The sequence below is a fragment of the Strongylocentrotus purpuratus genome, unplaced genomic scaffold, assembly GCF_000002235.5.
Source record: "Strongylocentrotus purpuratus isolate Spur 01 unplaced genomic scaffold, Spur_5.0 spur5_scaffold_6, whole genome shotgun sequence".
Lineage (NCBI taxonomy): Eukaryota > Metazoa > Echinodermata > Echinoidea > Camarodonta > Strongylocentrotidae > Strongylocentrotus > Strongylocentrotus purpuratus.
The window spans coordinates 27,038,627-27,061,630 of record NW_022145612.1 but is presented as its reverse complement, the minus strand read 5'-3'; the positions used below and the strand labels follow the sequence as shown (position 1 = coordinate 27,061,630).

The 23,004-nt window shown below is 37.5% G+C and overlaps 1 protein-coding gene across 3 annotated transcripts in view; it reads left to right on the top strand.

The window, feature by feature from the left end:
• The window catches only part of LOC581118 (dynein heavy chain 6, axonemal), a 59,215-nt gene that overhangs the window by 23,316 nt on the left and 12,895 nt on the right, over nt 1-23,004 (top strand). For 2 of the 3 annotated variants that reach the window (XM_030972363.1, XM_030972361.1), the window contains exons 29-61: nt 191-462; nt 1,133-1,345; nt 1,866-2,051; nt 3,341-3,537; nt 3,972-4,155; nt 4,830-5,057; nt 5,832-6,053; nt 6,721-6,868; nt 7,253-7,410; nt 8,620-8,751; nt 9,271-9,442; nt 10,150-10,445; nt 10,767-10,846; nt 11,478-11,709; nt 12,211-12,579; nt 13,027-13,181; nt 13,702-13,882; nt 14,423-14,658; nt 15,084-15,246; nt 15,719-15,801; nt 15,944-16,181; nt 16,581-16,751; nt 17,084-17,215; nt 17,466-17,651; nt 18,044-18,216; nt 18,492-18,672; nt 18,964-19,143; nt 19,796-19,902; nt 20,251-20,377; nt 20,902-21,048; nt 21,380-21,556; nt 21,864-22,148; nt 22,429-22,669. In XM_030972363.1, coding sequence (XP_030828223.1) covers nt 191-462; nt 1,133-1,345; nt 1,866-2,051; nt 3,341-3,537; nt 3,972-4,155; nt 4,830-5,057; nt 5,832-6,053; nt 6,721-6,868; nt 7,253-7,410; nt 8,620-8,751; nt 9,271-9,442; nt 10,150-10,445; nt 10,767-10,846; nt 11,478-11,709; nt 12,211-12,579; nt 13,027-13,181; nt 13,702-13,882; nt 14,423-14,658; nt 15,084-15,246; nt 15,719-15,801; nt 15,944-16,181; nt 16,581-16,751; nt 17,084-17,215; nt 17,466-17,651; nt 18,044-18,216; nt 18,492-18,672; nt 18,964-19,143; nt 19,796-19,902; nt 20,251-20,377; nt 20,902-21,048; nt 21,380-21,556; nt 21,864-22,148; nt 22,429-22,669 — 6,252 coding nt within the window. Of the gene's footprint in view, nt 1-190; nt 463-1,132; nt 1,346-1,865; nt 2,052-3,340; nt 3,538-3,971; nt 4,156-4,829; nt 5,058-5,831; nt 6,054-6,720; nt 6,869-7,252; nt 7,411-8,619; nt 8,752-9,270; nt 9,443-10,149; nt 10,446-10,766; nt 10,847-11,477; nt 11,710-12,084; nt 12,139-12,210; nt 12,580-13,026; nt 13,182-13,701; nt 13,883-14,422; nt 14,659-15,083; nt 15,247-15,718; nt 15,802-15,943; nt 16,182-16,580; nt 16,752-17,083; nt 17,216-17,465; nt 17,652-18,043; nt 18,217-18,491; nt 18,673-18,963; nt 19,144-19,795; nt 19,903-20,250; nt 20,378-20,901; nt 21,049-21,379; nt 21,557-21,863; nt 22,149-22,428; nt 22,670-23,004 lie in introns of all 3 variants that reach the window. The other variant, XM_030972362.1, reaches the window with a different exon arrangement.

Below are 23,004 nucleotides of genomic sequence, written 5' to 3'. Positions count from 1 at the left end.
TTCTCGTTGAAATATGTACTAAAGGAACCTGTCTACAAAGACCACCTGTCTTCAAAGACCACTTTTTGTGTTTCCCTAGGGTGGTTGCTATAAACAGGTTTGCCTGTACCTAGTAAAAACTTATTCAGGAATTTGTTATAAAAGAATATATTTTTTTAAATGTCTTCTCATTATTGCTTTCCTCCTTCAGCCCTTATTGCAGAGGTGATCTTGTACTCTGAGGGCTTCGAAGATTCCCGTAACCTGGCCCGCAAGATGACGCAGATGTACAAGCTATGCTCCGAGCAGCTGTCGCAACAGGATCATTATGACTTTGGGATGCGAGCCGTCAAGTCTGTGTTGGTGATGGCTGGAGCCCTCAAGCGTGGTAACCCAGACTTGGGTGAGGATATCGTGCTCATCAGGGCTTTGAGGGACAGTAACTTGCCCAAGTTCTTGGCAGATGATGCTATCTTGTTCAAGGTGAGTTTGAAAATATTAAGAACATGACTTGCATATACAGTGAAACCTGTCTATAAAGACCACCAGAAAAGTTGTTTTCATAGGCAGGTGGTCTTTATGTACAGGTTCCTTTAGTACATGTTTCAGTGAGAAACTTTATTCAACGGAAACACAAAATGTGGTCTTGGTAGACATGCAGGTGGTCTTTCTATACAGGTCATATTAAACTAAAGCAGGTTTGAATGTACCTTGAATAGATTTGTATTAGCAATTTGATTTTCATACCGTGCTGTATCACCTTCATCTGTGACTCTGTGGCATAAAATTGACTCTGTTGCTCAAACTATCTCGGACTTAATTAGCGATTGTAGTAATGAAAGTGGTTGATAAGTCCAATACCATTCGAAAGCTAGAATTTCCAGTTACAGATAATGAACAGGAATCGATTTGTGGTTTTGAAACGTAATGTATATCTTTGGGGTTCTATCACCTCTTTGCATCATCATCATCATTTATCAAATTCAGCATTTTCCCTCATACGAGGGTTCACTGACTTTTGCGCCATGATGACTATCCCTCCCTCCATTTCTTCTTGTCTCAAGCATCCTCCTCATTTAGATCAACCTTTTTCTGTATGTATATTATGTACAAAATTTAGATGAAATCTCTTTGACTGTCTTAATATCCACAGGGCATCCTGTCAGATTTGTTCCCTGGTTGCGTGCTTCCAGAGCATGACTATGGTATCCTCGAGAAGACCATCATCGATTCCCTACTGGCCAAAGGTCTTCAGCCGAAGCAGTGTATGGTCAGTAAGGTCATTCAGCTCTACGAGACTATGATTGTCAGGCATGGAGTCATGTTGGTTGGACCCACAGGGGGTGGCAAGACAACTGTCTACGAGGTAAGAAGTGTAGTCAGTATCAAGTAGACACTCACAGTGTTTTTTGTTTAAACCTTATGAGTATGAGTAATGAAGATCTTTTTGTTTAAATAGAATTTGACCGTCAAGAGGAATCTGAAAGTGAAATTTGATAAACTTTTTATGTGATGAAATGAAGCAGAATAGCAATGTAGAAGAATCTGTTTTTTTTTTTTAATGAATAAATATTTCTAAATAATTTGTTAAGCATGAATTAAAACCAGGGAAGCAATTTGCAAAGTACTTTAGAAGTGGGTAAACCCCTTATATTTAAACATGATACGCACTATACAAATTTGAATGTTATTACCCGGAACAAGCTCTTGTACCTTTAGGGGAAAACACAGCCTAGTACAGTCAAACCTGTCTATAGCAACCACCCAAGGGAAACATAAAAAGTGGTCTTTTAGACAGGTGGTCACTAAAGCAGGTTTGACTGTATCAATTTGGATTTGTATATATTCCATATCTGATGCCAATACCTTGTTTGATCTGACTGCAGTGTTTGGCCAAGACATTGACGGACCTACATGCTGCAGGAGAAGATGTGTCGTACTACCAGCCCGTTCATCGCTACGTACTCAACCCTAAATCCGTCACTATGGGTGAGCTGTACGGAGAGATCAACAAGCTTACTCTCGAGTGGCAGGATGGACTGATGGGAATTACCGTCAGGAAAGCTACTAATGTAAGTAAACTATTTCAATGCCAGTCAGCCTCTATTTTCGGGCATTGTATTTTTTTTCTTAGTATTCTAAATGTACAGTCAATTTGCGATTTATTTAGGCAAGAGAAACCGTTTGAGTATTTACTGAATTAAAGAATTTTCAATTTTATCATACAAACAAGGAATTTTCCAGACCTACATGTATACACCATGCCGATGTTTGCTCACCGTTTACTGGCATTAATTGGTCTCTCAAGAGACGTACAAATCTACAGAATTTACATTTTTTGATAATTCATTATTGAAGGAAAAAATATTATGTAAAGATCATAATGGTGAGAGAAAACAGTGGCATGAACGGCCTGCCATAGTTGAGTCCAACTTAAAGTCAATCTTAGTCTTTGTGAAACACCCCCTGGGCCCATATTCATAAAACCTTAATACCAAGCTAGTTGTCAACTAATTACATAGGTATGTTATGCAGTTAGTTGACAAATTGGCTTAGTAAGGTTTTATGAATATGGGCCCAAAAGTATGATAACATGACTGCTTAACTTCACTTTATTTTCTAAGGAATTGAAAAGAGTAGAAAAAGTTTGTTGCAGATCTAAATGATGATAAGATTTCTGGGCCGGTATTCAATTCAATACTTAGCATAAGTAAGAAATTTACTAAGTAAATGGCTAAGTTAAGTAATTTACTTATCTCGTACTCAAATCGCAGTTTAGACTTATACTTACCTAAGACAAAATCTAAGTAAAATACTTACTGATAAGCATTGTGACGTCACACGGTCAATCAAAAGTAATGCGCAATTGATGCATTGCAATAAATGCGCGCTGATATAATTGTGGCAGGTTATAATACTGCGTGAGAAAACCATATGCCTGCCAGTCAAGGCCTCTAAATAATTGGCTTAAGTCTGGTATGGAGTTGGCTTAGATTTAGAGTAAAATACTTAGCCAAAGGTGTGAATTGAATACCATAATTGGCTTAGTATTTTATCTAAGCCAAATACTAAGTAAAAAGCTTAAATTTTGTACTGTCAACATATTGCAAATCCTCATTATGTGCACCCACTATTTTCGTACAAGGACAATTTGTTCAAAAGCAAAAGCAATGTCCATTGTAGTATTCATTATGTGTTCAGCATCCAGTATTATTCAACAACTGTGTACACTGTATTTAAAATCGAATAATTAAGTTTAAGCAAATATTGGACTATGACTGTTTAATTGAAAATATCACTACTTCATAAAAGCCTACTCGATCTGACAGTGCTTTCTATTTTCCAACCTTTAATTGTCCAGGATACCACGGATGATCACAAGTGGATCATATGTGATGGTCCTGTAGATGCCCTGTGGATTGAGAACATGAACACTGTCTTGGATGATAACAAGATGTTATGTCTGGCAAACGGTGAGCGTATCAAGCTATCCAACTCGATTCACATGGTGTTTGAAGTCCAGGACTTGGCCGTTGCTTCTCCTGCTACTGTCAGCAGGTAAGGAAGCATTTAGAGAACGGGATCAAGGTGAAATCACCTTTGCATTTACAGTAATATTCAAGTATGATGATAGTATCGAGATATGCATGTTAAATGAAGAAGGAACAAAAATCATCTTTTGAGAGGTTTTCGGCAAGCTGCTTGATCTGATGACTCTGTGATCCAAATTTTCAAAGTGTTTTAGGAGGCTACATTTTGTACAAGAATTGTTTGTACTGCATCTACTCTGCATGACCACACTCATAATTATTGTAGGCATGTATATCTTGGTATACATGGTATATCTGAAAGAATGACATTTTTACAAGATTTTCTGAATGTCTTAAGGATTTAGTACATCTTGATATGGGGCCGCTCAAGCAAGGATGTTAACAGCTATATAGCCCCAAGTAATCACTTTATTACAAGTTTGTATTTTTTCTTTGTCACAGATGTGGTATGGTGTACATAGACCCTGGTGAGATGAAATGGAATCCTTACGTCTTGACATGGATTGCCAGATTCAAGGACAAACTTCAAGAGGAAACCTACACCTACATTCTAGAACTCTTCACTAACTATGTGGACGACGGGCTCAAGTTTGTGGTCAAGAAGTGCATTCAAGCCATTCATCAGGTCAGCTTTATTAATTTCTTGAATAAGCCAGTTCATAGTTGCAGTCTGAACATGAGCAGATAAAGGCCATTGCAGAACAAATTGTAAAATACATGGAGACAAAATACTGGATACGTGCTCATGAAAGTTATGTAATCATTTATGCACAAGCAGTGCACTCCATGATACACAGGTGGAAGTATTCTTTGAAAAGGGGAAACAAAGGCTATTTATGTACAACCTCCATTGCTGTAGGAGTGATTATTTCAAAATGTACAAAGTGGGACCTCTTCATGTTTTGAAGGTCTGTGTATATTCATGGTCATTTGGAACATGTGCGAACCGTGAACTGGTCTATTCATAACCTGGGATCTATGTAAAGTGACGATTCAGAATAATTTCATCTATACTTCCCAAATATGCCAGACGACAAGTGTGATGGTCAAGATATTATACATTGCAAGAAAATAATTTGATGTGTTTTTCATTTCTTACCTCATGTTTAATGCCTTCATTTACCCCAACTAGGAAGACAAGGGTAAAGATAATAACCAATGCTACTAGTTTGGGTATCTGTAGTATAATGCTACTAACCAATGCTACTAGTTGGGTATCTGTAGTAACCAATGCTACTAACCAATGCTACTAGTTTTGTATCTGTAGTAATCAGCCAATTCTGTTAATTTCCAAACCAGGTGGACGTCAGTAAAGTGACTACACTTTGCTGCTTGTTGGAGGCTCTGCTGTTCCATGAGAAGTCCAATGTCAACCTCAAGCTCGAGACTGCTAAGCTTCATCCTTTGATCTGCTCCACCTTTGTCTTCTCCTACCTGTGGGCCATCGGAGGTAACCTGATAGAGTCCTGCTGGGATGCCTTTGACACTTTCATCAGGAATCAGTTTGAGGACAATGGTGATGCCAAGGTAATTAGATGTTCCTTTGATATTCAGTTTTGTTCATATTTTAACTGTGAAAAGGAAATAACTCGCAATCTTCTTTACAAAGGCTACTTTTGATTAGCCCCAATGTACTTCTTGTAGCTACTTGCTCCATCTATATAGAAATCAATGCCTAATCGGTGACCATCGGTCCCCCATGATCCTCTTTTTCTTATGTTAATTGAGAGCGTCAAGTTGATGAGATAACCACCTTGCAGGGAGGTCTAATCCCCCATGGCCAAACTATTACAGACAGCCTTTAACTGATAAGAAATGGAAAAAAACTCACAATCTGCTGAACAAAGGCTACTTTTGATTAAGAGATGAAAATAATGTATCTACCCAATCGGGACATCATGCATTAAGCATTAAACATCAGAGATTTATCATGAGACACTAGACACTATACATCATATGACATTAACAGATTGATGATTGGGGTTCATCTGTATTTAGAAGTCATTCTTCAGGTAGTTTTTTGGGGCATCTTGTTCTATTTCTGCAGGTTTGAAGTTACAGTACAATATCTTTACTGCATGAGCACCCTTGCAGTAAACTAAATTCAACCACTTAAGCACAGTCCTAGGTCAAGGTTTTGAAGGAATTATGTTCTGTATTTACACCATAGGCTGAAGGAGCACCATACTTTATTCATAGAATTCAAATATTAAAGACTAGTACATCCACATAATGTGCTACTCATATAAAATGGCTTACTTATTCAATATTTTTGGTGGCCTTATTTTGCTATACACTCAGCTCCCTATCAACGGAGACCTGTGGAGCTGCTACATGGACTTTGACAGCAAACGGATGGATCTGTGGGAGAAGATCGTCCCCACCTTCAAGTACGACCCAGAGGTTCCCTTCTTTGAGATGTTGGTGCCCACCATGGATACGGTCAGGTTTGGATACCTCATGGAGAAGCTTATCCTGGTCAACCATTCTGTTTTGTTCACCGGAACAACCGGTGTAGGAAAGGTAATTTAAATTGGAAATGCACATTTTTTTTCTCCATGCGATTGCTTTGATTGTATCATTTTGTGTACATGCATTACAGATATACATATATGTGTAGAAAAATTCTTGCGACACTCTTCAATGCTTTTACTAGTTTTTGTATTGTGATATATTTTGATAACTTGGCCACTTCTGGATCATTAACAATCGTCTACCAATGTTACCAGTTATTACATGATAAACTAAAGATTTATAAAGAAATCTTGAATCAATTTGAAACCTTTTCAGTGCTGTAGAAAGATTGTATTATAAAGTTGTTTTGTACCTAGTCTATGCCATGACAATGGTGTTTATATTACAGGAGATACTATAAAAGCAGGTGCATAGGCCTTTAGGCAAACAACTAGGGGAGCCTGTGGCATCAAATCATATTTGAGGGAACATGTATATTAGGCACTATACAAAATGACTTTCAGTACTGAGTCCACTGCTGAAATTGCTACGCTCTCCTGATTATGGTTACAAAATACTGGATGAAGGTGTGAAATCGTACATTGCATTTCCTTGCAGGCTTTTAAATGTCAACCTCTCTGATATTTTAGAAGATGTTAATTAACATGATATTAACATAACACTAATGAGACTCTTTTGTTTTGCTTCCCTCTCTTTTCCCACTTGGTTTTCATAGTCTGTGATTGCGCGAGCCCTGCTGGAAGGAATTCAAGATAAGGCCGACTATGTTCCCATCTTCATGAATTTCTCTGCTCAGACCAGCAGTCAGAGGACACAAGAGATCATAGAGGGCAAGCTAGAGAAGAAGAGAAAGACCATTCTTGGTAAATCAAATTTCATTTTTCATTTGAAAACCACTTAACGTGTTGAAATTGTATTATATGTTATAAATATGGTTTTAGTTTAGGATTATGAAACTGTTTGAGATGGAGGAAATAGATTATGGCATCTTACGTGATCAAAAAATGTACTGAATAAATCCAATATTTACTCAGTGTTATTCAGGCTTTATTTCCTTATAAAAAAAGACATCTAATAAAGACCCTTGGCCATGCTAGTTTTTAAACAGGTATAAAGCTTAAACAGAGTGTTTTATTGATTATATGGTAGCATTTTCATTTCTCAAGTTATTCAAAATGCAAAATCTTTGTGTATGGTTATTCTCTGTGAAAGAGTCTAATTACTGTTGTGAATGATTATGATTGTAGGTGCCCCCATCGGAAAGAGGGTGATCATCTTCGTGGACGATCTGAACATGCCTAAGCTGGATACCTACGGTTCACAGCCACCCATTGAGCTCCTCAGGCAGTACCAAGACTTTGGAGGATTCTACGACAGGGAGAAGATGTTCTGGAAAGACATCCAGGTAAACATCATACTCATTTTTCACTCACCTCCTCTATATAGTCTCCGTCTATTTTGAACAGTCATCTAGTATTTCATTACTTCTACTTCCAGTGACTTTTCAGTGATGTACAAAGGTACCAATATACACAAATACACTTTGGGCGACCTTCCACGCAAGCCGCCGTAAGTGGCGCTACAGTTGGGGGGCAGCTGGGGGGCTTCTGGATAGCACCTGAATGGGAAAGTTGAATGAGCGAGAGCTCGTTCATACTTAGGCCCGCATCTACTGGCGGTGTGGTGAGAGTGCCTCCGTACCGTAAGATCGAACTCACAACTCTGCTCCAGCTAGCTAAAATTCCTTGAATTATTTATATTCTAACTCTAAATCATTCCGTCTCTCACTCTCTTCAATTCAATAAAATCATCTGCATGTTAACATACACGATAATGAATATGTGGGGCACCGTTACAACGGCGTCTCCCAAACTTCGATTGCCGAAAACGCACGCAAAACTCGCCAATGACGGACATCATCTACCCATTCATCCATCGTAAATGAAATAAATTTAGACAAAATGAAGTTGAAATGTCCGAGAGCGGCAAGGAATAATAAGTGGTTTGTCTGTGAGAAAGCAATGATCGTTGCATGCAAGATGAAAGCGCAAGCTGATAGAAGCCCCCCAGCGTGTAATGATAAACGTAGAGGGCTCACATCCATGAAAATTCGCCCGTATCGGTGTATAGCAGTTCATAATTTTTATGGAGTAAGGTGGTGGTAGTGCTGATTGTCCTGGTATTGATCACAATAAATTTTGCCTGAGGAAAAAAAAAACAAAAAAAAAAAAAAACATTTTTTTTAAAGTTTTTAAATACATAAATAATTAAATGAATAAATAAATAAAATAAAATAAATAATGAATATAAGAATAGATCAAAGAATCTTATTTTAGGTCTCAATCATATGGGTGTTGGTAAAATTTCACACTTTTGGTGTCCCGATGCATACATACTGTCTGTTTGGAGCCAGAGGGTCATTAACACTGTTGTGAATTCATGCCCTTCTTCTCTCCAAACATCAGATATACCACTGAATCTGATTCTGTCTTACTCTGTATACATTTGATTAGTTAGGGAATATCGAGTGTTGAGATAGATACATACTCATGGGTATATGTTTATCTGCATATGTAATGTTGATAGCTTTTTTGATTTGTTTTCTTTCATGTAGGACGTGACCCTAGCATCGGCTTGTGCCCCGCCGGGTGGTGGTCGTAATCCTGTCACACCCCGTCTCATGCGTCACTTCAGCATGCTGTGTGTACCTACAGCCTCGGACCACAGTCTAAAGCATATCTTCAAGGTGAGAAGCAGCAGCCATCACATGCCAGTTACAATATCTACCTCAGGAAGAGAAAACAAATGAGAACCCGCCCCCCCCCCCCTCCCTCCCCCCCAACAAAAAAACAAAAAATATTGCAACTTATTGAATACACCGAAAACAAATGGGGCTTAATTTTGTGATTTAAAGAGCAAAATTTCAAAGTTTCAATGATGTGATGCAAAAAAAAAAAAATTGTCTTAAGAATTTAAAACATTAGATTTAAATTGTTATATATTTACTAGAGAGTATTATGATAATGTTGGTCTTTTTTCCAATAAGAATGCTTATGATATTGTTCGTGACTTATCCATCTTTATTTTCTATAAACAACTTTCAAGAAAGAAAGATTACCGTCAGTCCTTTTCAGGACTCCCCAATCCTTCCCCTCTTTCACATGGTAAACCGTAAGCCTACTGTATATCTACATCACCATGCAAGCCGATACTTATAAGCAGCATCTAACTTTGAATTTATTTATCTGTTTTTTGAATGATGTAGTCCATCCTGAGTGGCTTCTTGGCTGAATTTCCTCAAGCTGTGAGGGAACAAGTGGATAATATCGTGGGAGCAGCCGTCGATATCTATGGACGTATGAGTACTGATCTCCTGCCAACACCAGCTAAATCTCACTACGTCTTCAACCTTAGGGATCTCTCCAAATGTGTTCAGGGTAAGCTAACGGTGCATAATTAAAGCGTCTCAAATGTAAAGTTCCATGGGAATCAGTTACTTGATGGCCAGTACGAGGAATCTTCAAACCACCAAATTCACTTGTACATATAGTCCTAGTCTCATCTGCAGCTGTCAGTATTGTGGATCTCCTCAGACAGACAAATTTTTTTGGTGAAATTTTAGCAAGTTATTAAAGCCTTTCTACACTAGTTTGGCCAGGAGGGATTAGGCCTCACGTACTGCATGGTCACTAGCAGGTGGTTATCTCATCAAATCTTTTCTCAATTAACATAAGAAAAGGGGAATCATGGGGGACCAATGGGTACTGCTTAGGCATTGTTGGCTATATAGAGGGCACAAGTAGCTACAAGTAGTGCAGTCCCGCTTTAATGTAATGAAGTTTGATCATGTAATTGAAATCACAGTTGGTCACCATTCAAGTATTCCATTTTGACGATAAAACCCCTTCAACAACTAGTGTTGCATTTTTGTAATTTTGTATAACTTATATGTTACCCTTGATTTTAAAAAAAGGGTTCTTTCAAATTTTGATCTTTCATTTCCATAAATTCATACAATTCTATAAAAAAAAACATTGTAAGCTCTAACCAGCACACACCAAAGCTGATCAGTCTTCAAGTGCATACATAGTTACTGCGCTTTACAAATTAATATATTATTAATATTATTATTTTCTTCCATCAGGTGTTCTGCAGGCAGATCCTGGCATCATCCGTGACCAAGTAGCCATCTTCCGCATCTTCAGCCACGAGTGCCAGCGCGTCTTCCACGACCGTCTCATCAACAACGAGGACAAGAAGTACTTCATGGAGATCATGTCCGAGATGGCCAGCAAGCATTTCAGTCAGAACATTGAGCCTGAGACGTTTGTCACTAAACCCATCATCTTTGGCGACTTCATGAAAGCGGGTGCTGAGGAAGCTGACAGATCCTATGAAGACATTGTAGATCTTAACAAACTCAAGAATGTGTTGGGTGATGTGAGTGTTCAACTTCTCCTATTATTCACATTCTATATACTGATATGTACACCAACAAAAATCATTTCATTGCTGGTGCTTTTAAATTTCAAGTCACATGTAGTTTCAATAGATAAAAGCAAACTAAAAATATGCAATTCTATTGATTTGTTTATGGTGACAATCCACGTTTTATTGAGGGAGGGGGTTATCTTTCATAGTTGTTTATGTGTTGTTGTTGTTTTTTGGGGGGAGGGGTTTGGTTGTTGTTAATTTATTAGATTTGATTATTGACATGTATTGTTTACTTTTTGACTTTTCGTTCTACTTTAACTCTACCAGTATTTGGATGACTTCAACATGAGTTCGTCAAAGGAGATGAAACTGGTTTTCTTCTTGGATGCTGTCCAGCACATTGCCAGGTAAACTGCTCCCGAGATTATTTATATGAACTTTAATTGGGTTCATCTCCATGACATCACAATGTCATGTGACTATGTCATTCTACAAAATTGTACATAGCTCCTACAGACACCTAGCAATAAATTTATTCACCAGTTTTGTATGATTACATTAATGTAGATTTAAGAATAACATTATGCAGCTTTTATTGTTTTTGAAAACTGAGTTGCTAGGTCATCATACTCCATCAAATATTTTATCTATATATATATTACCTTGTTTGATGATATGTATGAAAGAAGAAAAACATTCTTGACAAGTAGAAGTCATGCGATTGCCTTGTGAAAGAAACTACAAGGTTCTGGAATCATCAAAATGATAAGAAAATTGGCCCAGTCTTGGTAAAGTTACAAGCTGTGTACACAGAAAGATGTATATGGGACTTGTGACACGCGCGTGATATCTATCAGGTCCAAATAGATATAATAATTTACCAAATCATCACATATTAGTCAAAACATATTCTCTCACATGATTGGTAATAAGAGCTTCCATTTCATTTTTTGAGAGGGGGGTGTTTCCAAAACTGATCTTTACCTTTAAACCATTCTTGAGTAGAAGTAACATAAATTTCATTTCTTTTACCTCTAGGATCATCCGTATCATCCGTCAGGAGCGTGGCAATGCTCTCCTGGTAGGTGTGGGTGGTACCGGCAAGCAGTCTCTGACAAGGTTAGCCTCCCATATCTGTGGCTACAAGTGCTTTCAGATCGAGCTGTCTCGTGGGTACAACTATGACTCCTTCCATGAAGATCTGAAGAAGCTTTACACCATGGCTGGAGTGAACAATGATAATACTGTCTTCCTCTTCACAGACACACAGGTAAAAATACTGTTCTTTAGTAACAATTCACAAGTCTTTATTCTTTTACTCTTTTATGTATATATATGTTCATAGAATACATAGATTTAAAGTTAAAATGATAGATTTTGGAAAATGATCTTTGATATGAATATATATTATGTCTACCTTTAATTACTGTTGCTTTGTTTGCTTGTACATAAAGCATTGATCCATTGATCAGGAAGATGTGATCCAATTATTTTATCATTCTGTAAATATATTGTAGTTGAAGAGTTTTCGAAGACATCAACAATAAATTATGTCTACTTCTAATTACTGCTGCTTGGTTTGTACATAAAGTATTGATCAATTGATCAGGAAGCATTGATCCAATTTTTATCATTCTGTAAATAGATCGTAGTTGAAGAGTTTCTTGAAGATATCAACAATATCCTCAACTCTGGAGAGGTGCCCAATCTCTTAAAGCATAGATCCATTGATCAGGAAGCATTGATCCAATTTTTATCATTCTGTAAATAGATCGTAGTTGAAGAGTTTCTTGAAGATATCAACAATATCCTCAACTCTGGAGAGGTGCCCAATCTCTTTGAACCTGATGAGTACGAGAGGGTGATCATCGGCTGTCGGCCCGCTGCCAAGGAAGCAGGAATCTCAGAAGGCAACAGAGAAGAAATCTACAACTTCTTCATCAGTCGCGTCCGGAAGAACCTCCATATCGTGCTGTGTATGAGTCCTGTTGGAGACTCCTTCAGGGCAAGATGTCGTATGTTCCCGTCGTTGGTCAATTGCTGTACCATTGACTGGTTCGTGGAGTGGCCTAAGGAAGCCTTGCTCTCTGTATCGAAAACCTTCTTTGAGAACATGGACTTTGGACGTGATGATCTGAAGGTAAGATTTTTTTTTCAAGGATCACACTATTTACATATTCAGATAAAATTTATATTTCAGTTTTGTCTTTTGATGTTTGTATCTAAAGGACTAGTCGCAGGTGTTTTACTCCCTTTTCAGTCTTAACTGATGCAAAATTGCCCTCTTTCCCCTTTCCATGATTTTTGTTCAAGTACACGATAAGTTCATGTCAAGTCAACCATGTTTATTCTAAAATAATTGTCTTGACGTGCAGCATCATCTTTTGTAGTTGATGCATTCTTTTGGCAATATACATTATTATTCCAAAGCTACAAGAAGAAAGGCAAATGGAAATACATTTGATCCTCTTCTTGCACACTTAGATGTGTACCTCATATGTACATTGATTGATATCATGGCTGTCATTTATTACCTGATCTTATATGTATTCATGACTGTGGTAACACCATTGTATGCCATTTGCAGGAGAAAGTTGCAGAGATGTGTGTAGAAATCCACACAAGTGTCAGCTCCATGGCTGAGCGGTACTATAACGAGCTTAGGAGGAGATACTACACCACTCCTACCAGCTACCTAGAACTCATCAATCTCTATTTCTCTATGCTGTCTGAAAAGAGAAGGTAATTTTTATCATATATATTTACAGTAATAAGGGATGCTTGTTAAATTTCCATGTTCTTTCATGCATACACAATGAATAATCACACTGTGCCACATTGTATGTACCATGGCACCATGAGGTTGTGTGATCTGTGATCTAATGTAAGTTAACATTTAATGTTTATTTAATCTTAAATTATTTGTATGCACATTGAGCATCTCTAGAGATGGATATGTTGCGCTTAATAAATATTGTTATTATTATTATAATTTTTTGGTCAAATGCTGTGATACATATGAAGCGTATTGGAACACGGGAATTGCAGCAGATAAAGGAATGATTAAATGCAATATGATGATTTGTTCCTCTTTTAGCTGCCTCAGAAAACAATAAATACCTTGTTCTTTGAGTGCTGTATAAGATTTGTGTCTTTACTTGTGTGTAATCTATGTGTCAATGATGCTAGTATGAGAAATCACTTAAGTTTCACGCATTGGAAATCTGTTTTATTTTCTGTCAATTACATTATCGCAACCAAGGCAATTGGTGAATGCAAGAGACCGTGTAAAGAATGGTCTTGGAAAGCTCCTGGAGACCAATGACCTTGTAGCCGACATGGAGATTCAGCTGACAGCCCTAGAACCCGAGCTGAAGAAGAAATCTGCTGATACAGAAATCCTCATGGAGAAGTTAGCTGTTGATCAGGAAAAGGCTGATCAGGTATGCATAAGTATGGATTCTACTGACGTTTGTCAAGTACATGTATAATGGCCCTGTAGCATGGTGATCCCCTTAACATGAGAGATAACTCTGTTTACAGTAGTGAAAGTTTCATTTAGTTAAAGTTTAGTGGTGATATTCAAAGATTAAGATACAATCCCATATGATGACATCTTTGATATGTCACTTAAAGTGGTGAGCGATGAACTGCAGAGCTACAAGTTTTAGAGGCAAAGCCCTCGATCATATAGGCTATATCTATTCTTACATTCAGCTTGTTTCTGAGCTGGTGAAACCAACACACATAAATCAATTCAAAATTATGAATTAGTAAGAAACGAACCCTAATGCCTTTTCCAATGTCCCAATGAATGCATGCTCTTTCAGAATCCTTATGTCTAGTTTTAAAGGAACATTTATCTAAATAATTTTGGGTACTTGTGTGTCGATCTGAATATAGGGACGGCATTTGAAGCTATTTTATTCTTGTGGACAAAACTCTGGAGAACTAACGATTGTGTTGTTGTTCTTCTCTCAAAGGTGAGGAAAGTTGTGCTTGATGATGAAGCAACAGCCACGGTGAAGGCCGAGGAGACCCAGGCCATTGCCGATGATGCCCAGCGAGACTTGGATGAGGCTCTACCTGCCCTAGAGTCTGCCAACAAAGCCCTGGATTCCTTAGATAAGAGTGATGTAGCCGAGTTGAAGGTGTTCAATAAACCGCCCGACATGGTTATGACAGTCATGGAGTCCATTTGCATCTTACTCGGAGTCAAGTGAGTCACAAAGCTTTATGATTAGATTAAGGATAAAGGAAGCTAGCTTTTTTGTTGATATTAATGTTTACATGATAATGTCAGTTTTGAGCCGGAAGGGCATTTTACTTACATACTATAATGTAGAGTTAGCAACTGTTTGGCTCTAAACAGATGATACAAGCTGTATGGCAACTATTTTTCTCATTTTTTGCCGCATACAAGTGAGCACCATTTCCCTGACATGTACTACCATGAGACAAATATGTTATATTAATTGTGTTTTTGCAAAACAATTGCAAAGTTACCTAATTAAAATAATTGCTCCTGATAGAGTAAGTGCATGAAATAATTTGAAGTAATGGCAGATTTGTTTGCATGATTTAGAAATATAGTGCATGAAATTTCTTTGAGACATTGAGCACTGTATTCTTATTATCCCACAGACCTGACTGGCCAAGTGCGAAGGTGTTGTTGGGCGATCCCACTTTCTTGAAGAAACTGATGGATTATGACAAAGAAAATATTGCAGACTCCCTTCTTAGGAAGCTCAAGAAGTACATTGAAAATCCAAAGTTTGTGCCTGATATTGTTGAAAAGACATCCAAGGTATGTAGACTGAAGATCCGTCATAACATTGATATTGTAGGAACCAAAATGTTAATTATCCTATTTCATAATTTGATGGTAGTTCTTTTTACTTTTAACATAACTCATTGGTTACAGCAGAATATGTTTTACCTAATTTTATGGCATTTGAGAACAGTAATTGAGTTGTTGATGACATCCATATATGGTTGACATTGTTGGCACATTATTGTTACAAAGATAGATTGAGCATGGGAAAGGTATACTTCATATATTTAACATTTCTAATCTCAAGCATTTTTTATAACCAGCATGTTAACTTAAAGTAGTATCTGTGTACGATTCCAACATTATCCTTTGAATATCTCTAACCATGTTTGATCAGATTTTAGCTCCTCTAATTGGTAGAGAGTATGAAATTGGATGTGAAATGTGTGTGTTTCGATCACCATGTTCATAAGATTCATGTACCTTCTTTTTCTCACTTTTCTAGGCCTGCAAATCTATGTGCATGTGGGTGAGAGCCATGGATCTGTATGCCAAAGTCTTCAAAACTGTCGAACCTAAGAAGCAAAAGTAAGTTAAAATTATGAATCACATCAATGCTGTTAATGCTCAATTCTGTAGTTAAACTTTCTCGTCATGTAAATTACATTAATTGGTCTCTTGATTTTCAACTTAGACAATTCCACTTTCAATTCCTTCCTTGTCATTTCAGACTGGCTGAAGCTGAGGGAGAATTGGCAGCCGTAATGTCTGTCCTAGCAGAAAAGCAGAAGAAGCTGGCTGATGTTGAAGCCCAGATTGCAGAACTTCAAGCCTCCTATGAACACAGTGTGAATGAGAAAGAAACACTTTCCAAGAACATGGCACAGACAGCTGCAAGATTGAAGAGGGCTGGCAAACTGACCACTGCTCTGGGAGATGAACAAGGGCGTTGGGAGGAAACAGTCAAGGTACGTATGATCACAGTGACATGGACAAATATTGCATCTGTTACTAGAATATATTTTTGACATTCTCTCAAGGAGTACCATTATTATGAGAAAAAAAATAGATAATTTCCTTATCCACTTGGTGGAAGAAATACTGAAAAAACTTGGTAGTGCATCCAAATAACAAAATACTGATGCAGTATTTTAAAAATGTAATAATTATTGTGTAATTGCTTTTATCATGTATATACATTGTAAACGGTTGTAACCATTGCAATTCAGACTTTGGACTGCAAGAATGGATAATATTCAATCGAATCCTTCAATCAATCTGAAAAGGCTTCGATTAGGGCCTGGCATATGAAATCATTTTTCTTTACAAAGAGAAATGACATCACATCGTTTTACTTTTTGTTATAGGAATTCAACAAGGAGATTGGTAATGTCGTAGGCAATGTGTTTGTGGCTGCTGCTTGTGTTGCGTACTATGGTGCCTTCACCAGCTCATACCGTGTGGAGCTTGTCAACTATTGGACAGCGAGATGCAAGGAACTAGACATACCTGTTACAGATGACCTAACACTCATCAAGGTATGTCTTAAATCACTTTTCTAATTCTTTCTTGTTTTCATGGGACATTTGTGATTGTTCTTGAAGAGGTTATCATTATTCTGTGTTAGTTTCTGTATGTAGTAACTGATTAGATGTGTCAGCTATTCATCTTTCTTTTTTTTTGTAAACTGAGGGTTAAATTTATGACCTGTTTCTATTTGTCAAGTCATTATCAACATTAATCAAAATATGCGAAAAGGAAAAATAATGTACATTTAAGGCAAATCCTAAAAATGTTCAAAGTGCAGTCTTGTGATAAAAAATATCAGTTCAGAAGAATGAAAATCAATCAATAACATTTCATTTGACAGGTTTTGGCCGATCCCTTTGAGATTCGCCAATGGAATGCTGATGGTCTACCCAGAGATGCTGTGTCAACAGAGAACGCTATTCTTGTCACTAGAGGGCGCAGGTGGCCCCTTATGATTGATCCACAAGAACAGGTGAGATACGCAGAAAAATTCAACTCTAGAAATTGAAAATGAAAATGAAATGATAAAAGTGTGTTCACAGAATTTAAGATCTATCAAGGTATAGAGAGAGAGGGTAAAAAAGAATTGATTCCTCAGTCATCTTGATATAAGTGGATATTTTCCAAAGTATACCATGGAATTTAGGCATTCTTGAAATCATACCAGTGAATATATATGAGATAGATGCTTAACCAAGGGTCACACAATCTCAATCTTACAGGCTAACCGCTGGATTCGTAACCGGGAAGCCAAGAATGGTTTGAAGGTCATCAAGCTGACTGATCAGAACTTCCTACGAACACTAGAGAATGCTGTACGCGTGGGACTCCCTGTCCTCCTAGAGGATCTGGCTGAAACACTTGATCCTGCACTGGAGCCCATCCTTCTCAAGCAGACCTTTGTCCAGGTATTGTTCATGTCATTTCGCAACTTTTCTGAGAGATAGCACATTTATGTTTTGCAAAAGGCTTTGATTATTACCTATTTAATTTCGAAAATGTTTGGAAAAGGTGTGCTTTTCTTATTTTCCAATTATGAATCAATGAGATATGATAAAGGTGTTTAAAACAAGGGATTTTATGAGATTCTCTTCTTTTCATCTACCATGCTGACCTCCTTTTGACAGGAAGATGTTCAAGACTGTAACGAGGAAAAAAAATGGAATGACACCTTATGTGAGACATTTTAAAGTAAGCCTCATACGCACCAGCAGAGGCGTATACAATCGCTGCATCAGAAGCCATCATCATCATCTTATACTGTAATCTATGATGGAATTGTTTTTACTTTTCTGTGCAGGGTGGTCGTCTTCTGATTCGTCTTGGAGACAGTGACATTGACTATGACAAGAACTTCCGCTTCTACATGACATCCAAGATGGCCAATCCTCACTACCTACCTGAGATCTGTATCAAGGTTACCATCATCAACTTCACTGTCACCAAGTCTGGACTCGAAGATCAGCTGCTCAGGTAAGAAGATGTTATTCTCCTTAAAAATACATATTTAGTCAAACTAAGTGGAATTATAGTTTTAATAGCCATCTGATGTGCTTAAGAATAGTTATATCATGCAACACGTTTCTTTTAGCTGTTTATGAAGAAGTTATTTCTCTTCATGATATGACCTAAATATACATTGTAAGTTTACAAGGTATTGAGAGAGAGAGAGAGAGAGAGAGAGAGAGAAATGTTCCCACACTCTATGTAGCTGTTCTTATCTTTACTTCCCATTTTCTTTCTGCCAGTGACGTTGTCCGTTTGGAGCGTCCAGATCTTGAGGAGCAGCGAAATCAGTTGATTGTGAGGATCAATGCAGACAAGAACCAACTCAAAGCCATTGAGGATCGAATCCTGAAGCTGCTGTTCGAGTCTGAGGGTAACATCCTAGACAATGAAGAACTCATCAACACTCTCAACGAATCCAAGGTAAATTTTCTTACAGTACTCTGTATGACACATTGTACGATGACGAAACGAATGTTCCCAATTTGTGAAAGTTCTGTACTGCAAATAATTGAAGTACAGCACTGGATTTGTTGATTTCTTGCCTTGAAGAAAGGCCATTGCTAACAGATAATAATGGTTATTTGACACTTCTTTGACAGAAAAAAAAGATTTAAAGTGTAACCCATTTATAATAAAGAAGTTTGCTTCAAACTTACATTGCCATGTTTTCTAAACATTGATATATATTTTCCATTGCTTTACCTTGAACAGGTTACATCCGGTGTGATCACCAAGCGTTTGGAGGAAGCTGAACTGACAGAAGAGAAGATCACTGTGGCCAGAGAGAAGTACAGAGTGGTAGCTTCCAGAGGATCTGTCATGTACTTTGTGGTGGCCTCACTAGCAGAGATTGATCCTATGTACCAGTTCTCCCTCAAGTACTTCAAAAATGTAAGCATTACAACTTTCAGCTCACCAATCTATTCATAGTATAGAGTACCAAAGCTGTGACATAAAAATCTATTTTTAGAATTTATCAATTTTTACTTCATTTTCTGAAAGAGCATAAAAAATAATGTACAAAATGTTGAAAACCAATTGAATATGTTAAGTATTGGCTGAGATATGACCATCTAAATAAATAGATTTCGTATAAGAACTCAGTGTTATTTGCTCTTGTTCGTAATGTTATGAACCGGAGCAAAATAACAGTTGAGTTCCAATAGGAAATCTATCTATTCAGATCGTCATATCTCAGCCAATACAATGCTCTTTCGGAAAATGAAGTTAAAATTGAGAAATTCTCAAAATAGTTTTTTGATGACGTCACACTTCACCACTCCATACTCTAGAAGAGATCAGGGAAACAATGAGTTTAATGTATGTCCTGAGAAGTGTTTTTAAAGACATTGAATGTGATAATGTCTTAAAGAGCCGTTTCAGTTGTTTCAGTTTTTAGCTAGGGTAGGATTTATGTTAGGATTAGCAGATGTGCAGCAAGTTGGTTTGCACAATGATAATTGTTTCTCTGGGTCTCTGCCTCAAAATTTGTGCTAAGGGTAACATCATGTGTATCATTGTTACTTATTTTTCTTATTTTCAGCTCTTCAACCTGTGTATCGAGACCAGCGAGAAGAACAGTGATCTTCAGGAGAGGCTTAAGATCTTGCTTCGTCAGACAACAATTCAGGTCTACACCAATGTCTCCAGGTATAAGTCTGTTCTATTGTTAGTTTAGAATCACAGATTTAAGTTATTTATTTTCCCATTTTTGTTACTAATGAGCATCCTTTGTTTCAAAATGTAATTTGCAAATAAGGTGAAAACTGCTTTAGTGACCATCTGTATAGAAAGACCACCTGTCTACAAAGACTGCATTTTTTGTTCCTCTTGAAAATGGTTTCTCTTTGAAGCATGTACTGAAGGAACCTGTACTTAAAGACCACCTACCTATAAAGACCACTTTTCTTGTCTCCCTTGGGTGGTCTTTATAGACAGGTGTGACTGTGTACATATTGCTGGTTATATTCAACTTTCATGGACTTTGATTATTTGCAGGGGTTTGTTTGAAGTGCACAAGCTGGTCTTTTCATTCATGTTGTGTATCGACATCATGAGGCAGGAGAGCAAAGTGACTGATGAAGAATGGAACTTCTTCCTTCGTGGTGTTGCTGGCATGGACAAGGTGAGTACTTTCATAGCAGTTATCTCTTTTATTGATTCAAGAAGAAGTACACAAAAAATCCTCCCCCCCCCCCCCCCAAAAAAAAAAAAAAAAAAAAAAAAAATGATAATAATAATAATAATAATAATAAATAAAATAAAAAATAAATAAATAAATAAAAATAAAATAAATTATTAATTTTTTTTTTTTTTTTTTTTTTTTAAATCATAATTTCTTTGCTACATATTTTTTAATTTATTGATTTTCTATGTATACTTTGTTTTCAAGACATATTGTGAAACAGTCTCTGAGGAACTAATACTTCAACAAGCTCTGCTTCTAGTTAGTTCCTCTTTTCTCGTGCTATGACTATTATATTTGTCGTTTCATTGCATATTCATTGTATTGTGTTTTGCACGAGAAATAAAATCATTTGAATTTGAATTTCCAATATAGATAGCAATATAGTATCAACAAAGTGTGTGTGCAGGGTTTGTTTCTCTTGTATGACATAACATGTCATGGATTGTTCTGTTGGATTACAGGAACGTCCAGCGAAGCCTGACATTCCCTGGTTGGCGGACACTGTGTGGAACACCTGCTGTGACCTTGATGACTGTATCCCAGCATTCAAGGGTTTCATGAAAGAGATTGTGGCTGCACCTATCTTCTGTACGATGGGAAGGATGGAGGTAAGTGTGTGTTCTAGCTGAAATCTAAGGATAAAAATTGCCAAATGTTTTAACTCGTTCATTATTTGGTAATTATGCCAGGATATGTTTCCCCTATTTTTACATAGACACTGATCAAATTCCAAATTTCAAGTTGTTTAATTTTATGGTGAAATTAGTTAAATTTTATATATCATCTTTATTGTAATTTTCAAGCCAATAATATACAGTTTGTTTGTTCTACAATACTTAAAAGAATGCGTTGAACATTTAGAAATACAATTGAACTATACCTAATGTGAACAAAATTGTAAATATCAGTGAATAATTGTCTTTCATTGTCTTTGAACAGGTGAGACCCAACCCTAAGACATGGGAAGGATATGGACCTGCCCTGCCCCCATGGGTCCCTCCCCCCGAAGGGGAAGAAGAACAGCAACAAGATGATGGTAAAATCAAGGGTCATTACGAGGAAAGACTGACCAGCTTCCAGAAACTCATGATGATCAAATGCTTCAAGGAAGAGAGTGTAAGTTCAAATTTGTGTATTTATACAAAATGTGCAATATAGTCAATGTATTCAATCTATAAGGGTTGCTCTAAGAAAACTCAATTAAATTGGGTAATTTAGAATCTAACTTGGATGAGATTTACCTGCAGATATGTGGGAATATGACATGAGAATGATTTGTTAATTTCCTAAACATTTAATGCAGCCATGACATCACTGAATCATATGTTGTGCAATTCATGCAGGCAGTCGTGTACAAACTAGTAAGATTTTCACCCTCTCCCTCTCTCTCTCTCTCTCTCTCTCTCCCCCGTCTCTTGAACAGGTCGTGTTCTGTGTCACAGACTTTGTGAGTGAGAATCTGGGCAAGACCTTTGTGGAGAGTCCACCAGTGGACCTGGCTACCCTATACACCGACATGACTCCATCTACACCTTTGGTCTTCATCCTGAGTACTGGGTCTGATCCCATGGGAGCATTCCAGAGGTTTGCTAAGGAGAGGAACTACTTGGACCACATCCAGGCCATCTCTCTAGGCCAGGGCCAAGGTCCCGTCGCTGAGAAACTAATAGATGCTGCCGTCAAGAATGGAGACTGGGTCTTCCTACAGGTGAGCAAACTAAATTAATCTACTACAACTACTTTAATAAGGAAGATTTTTGTGTTATGGACTTTCATGCTTTTGATGGTTCACTTGTGAGGAAATCATGAATACCTTCCTAATAATCACCTATAAATATAGACACAGTTATTATCTAGGCAATAGTATGTCTCCTCATTGAGATGTGAATCAATTTGAAGACTTTCTGTCTCTTCATTTTGTTTATTGTCAGTCACAAACTATTGTATTCAACGAGCATATATTCATCAATCTTTTCAATTTTCTTCAGAATTGCCATTTAGCAGCATCATGGATGTTGAGTCTGGAGGATATCATCAAGGCATTTGGTGAGCCAGGTGCTGAGATCCACGAAGACTTCCGTCTCTACCTGAGCTCCATGCCTACAGACAAGTTCCCTGTCGCTGTCCTGCAGAACAGTGTCAAGGTTACCAATGAGCCCCCCAAGGGCCTCAGGTCTAACATCAGGAGAGCTTTCTCCGAGATGACTGCGCAGGACTTTGAAGAACATAGTAAGTTTAAAGCCTCACTGCACTACTTATAGATACTTGCGCCCTCTATATAGTAAACAATGCCTAACCGGTGACCGTTGGTCCCCCATGATCCCCTTTTTCTTATGTTAATTGAGAGCTGATTTTGATGAGATAACCACCTGTCGGTGACCATCCAGGGAGGTATAATCCCCCTGGCCAAACTAGTGCAGAGGGGCTTTAAAGGCTTAATGAAGAATGTGTTGGTTAAGTTAATCACAAGGTTTAATCTAACTACATAGATCATGTGTGAGTGTGCATTTTACATGCTAGTCTTAATACTTTTTTTTTATTGAAGGAACTTATCCTTGTTTTTT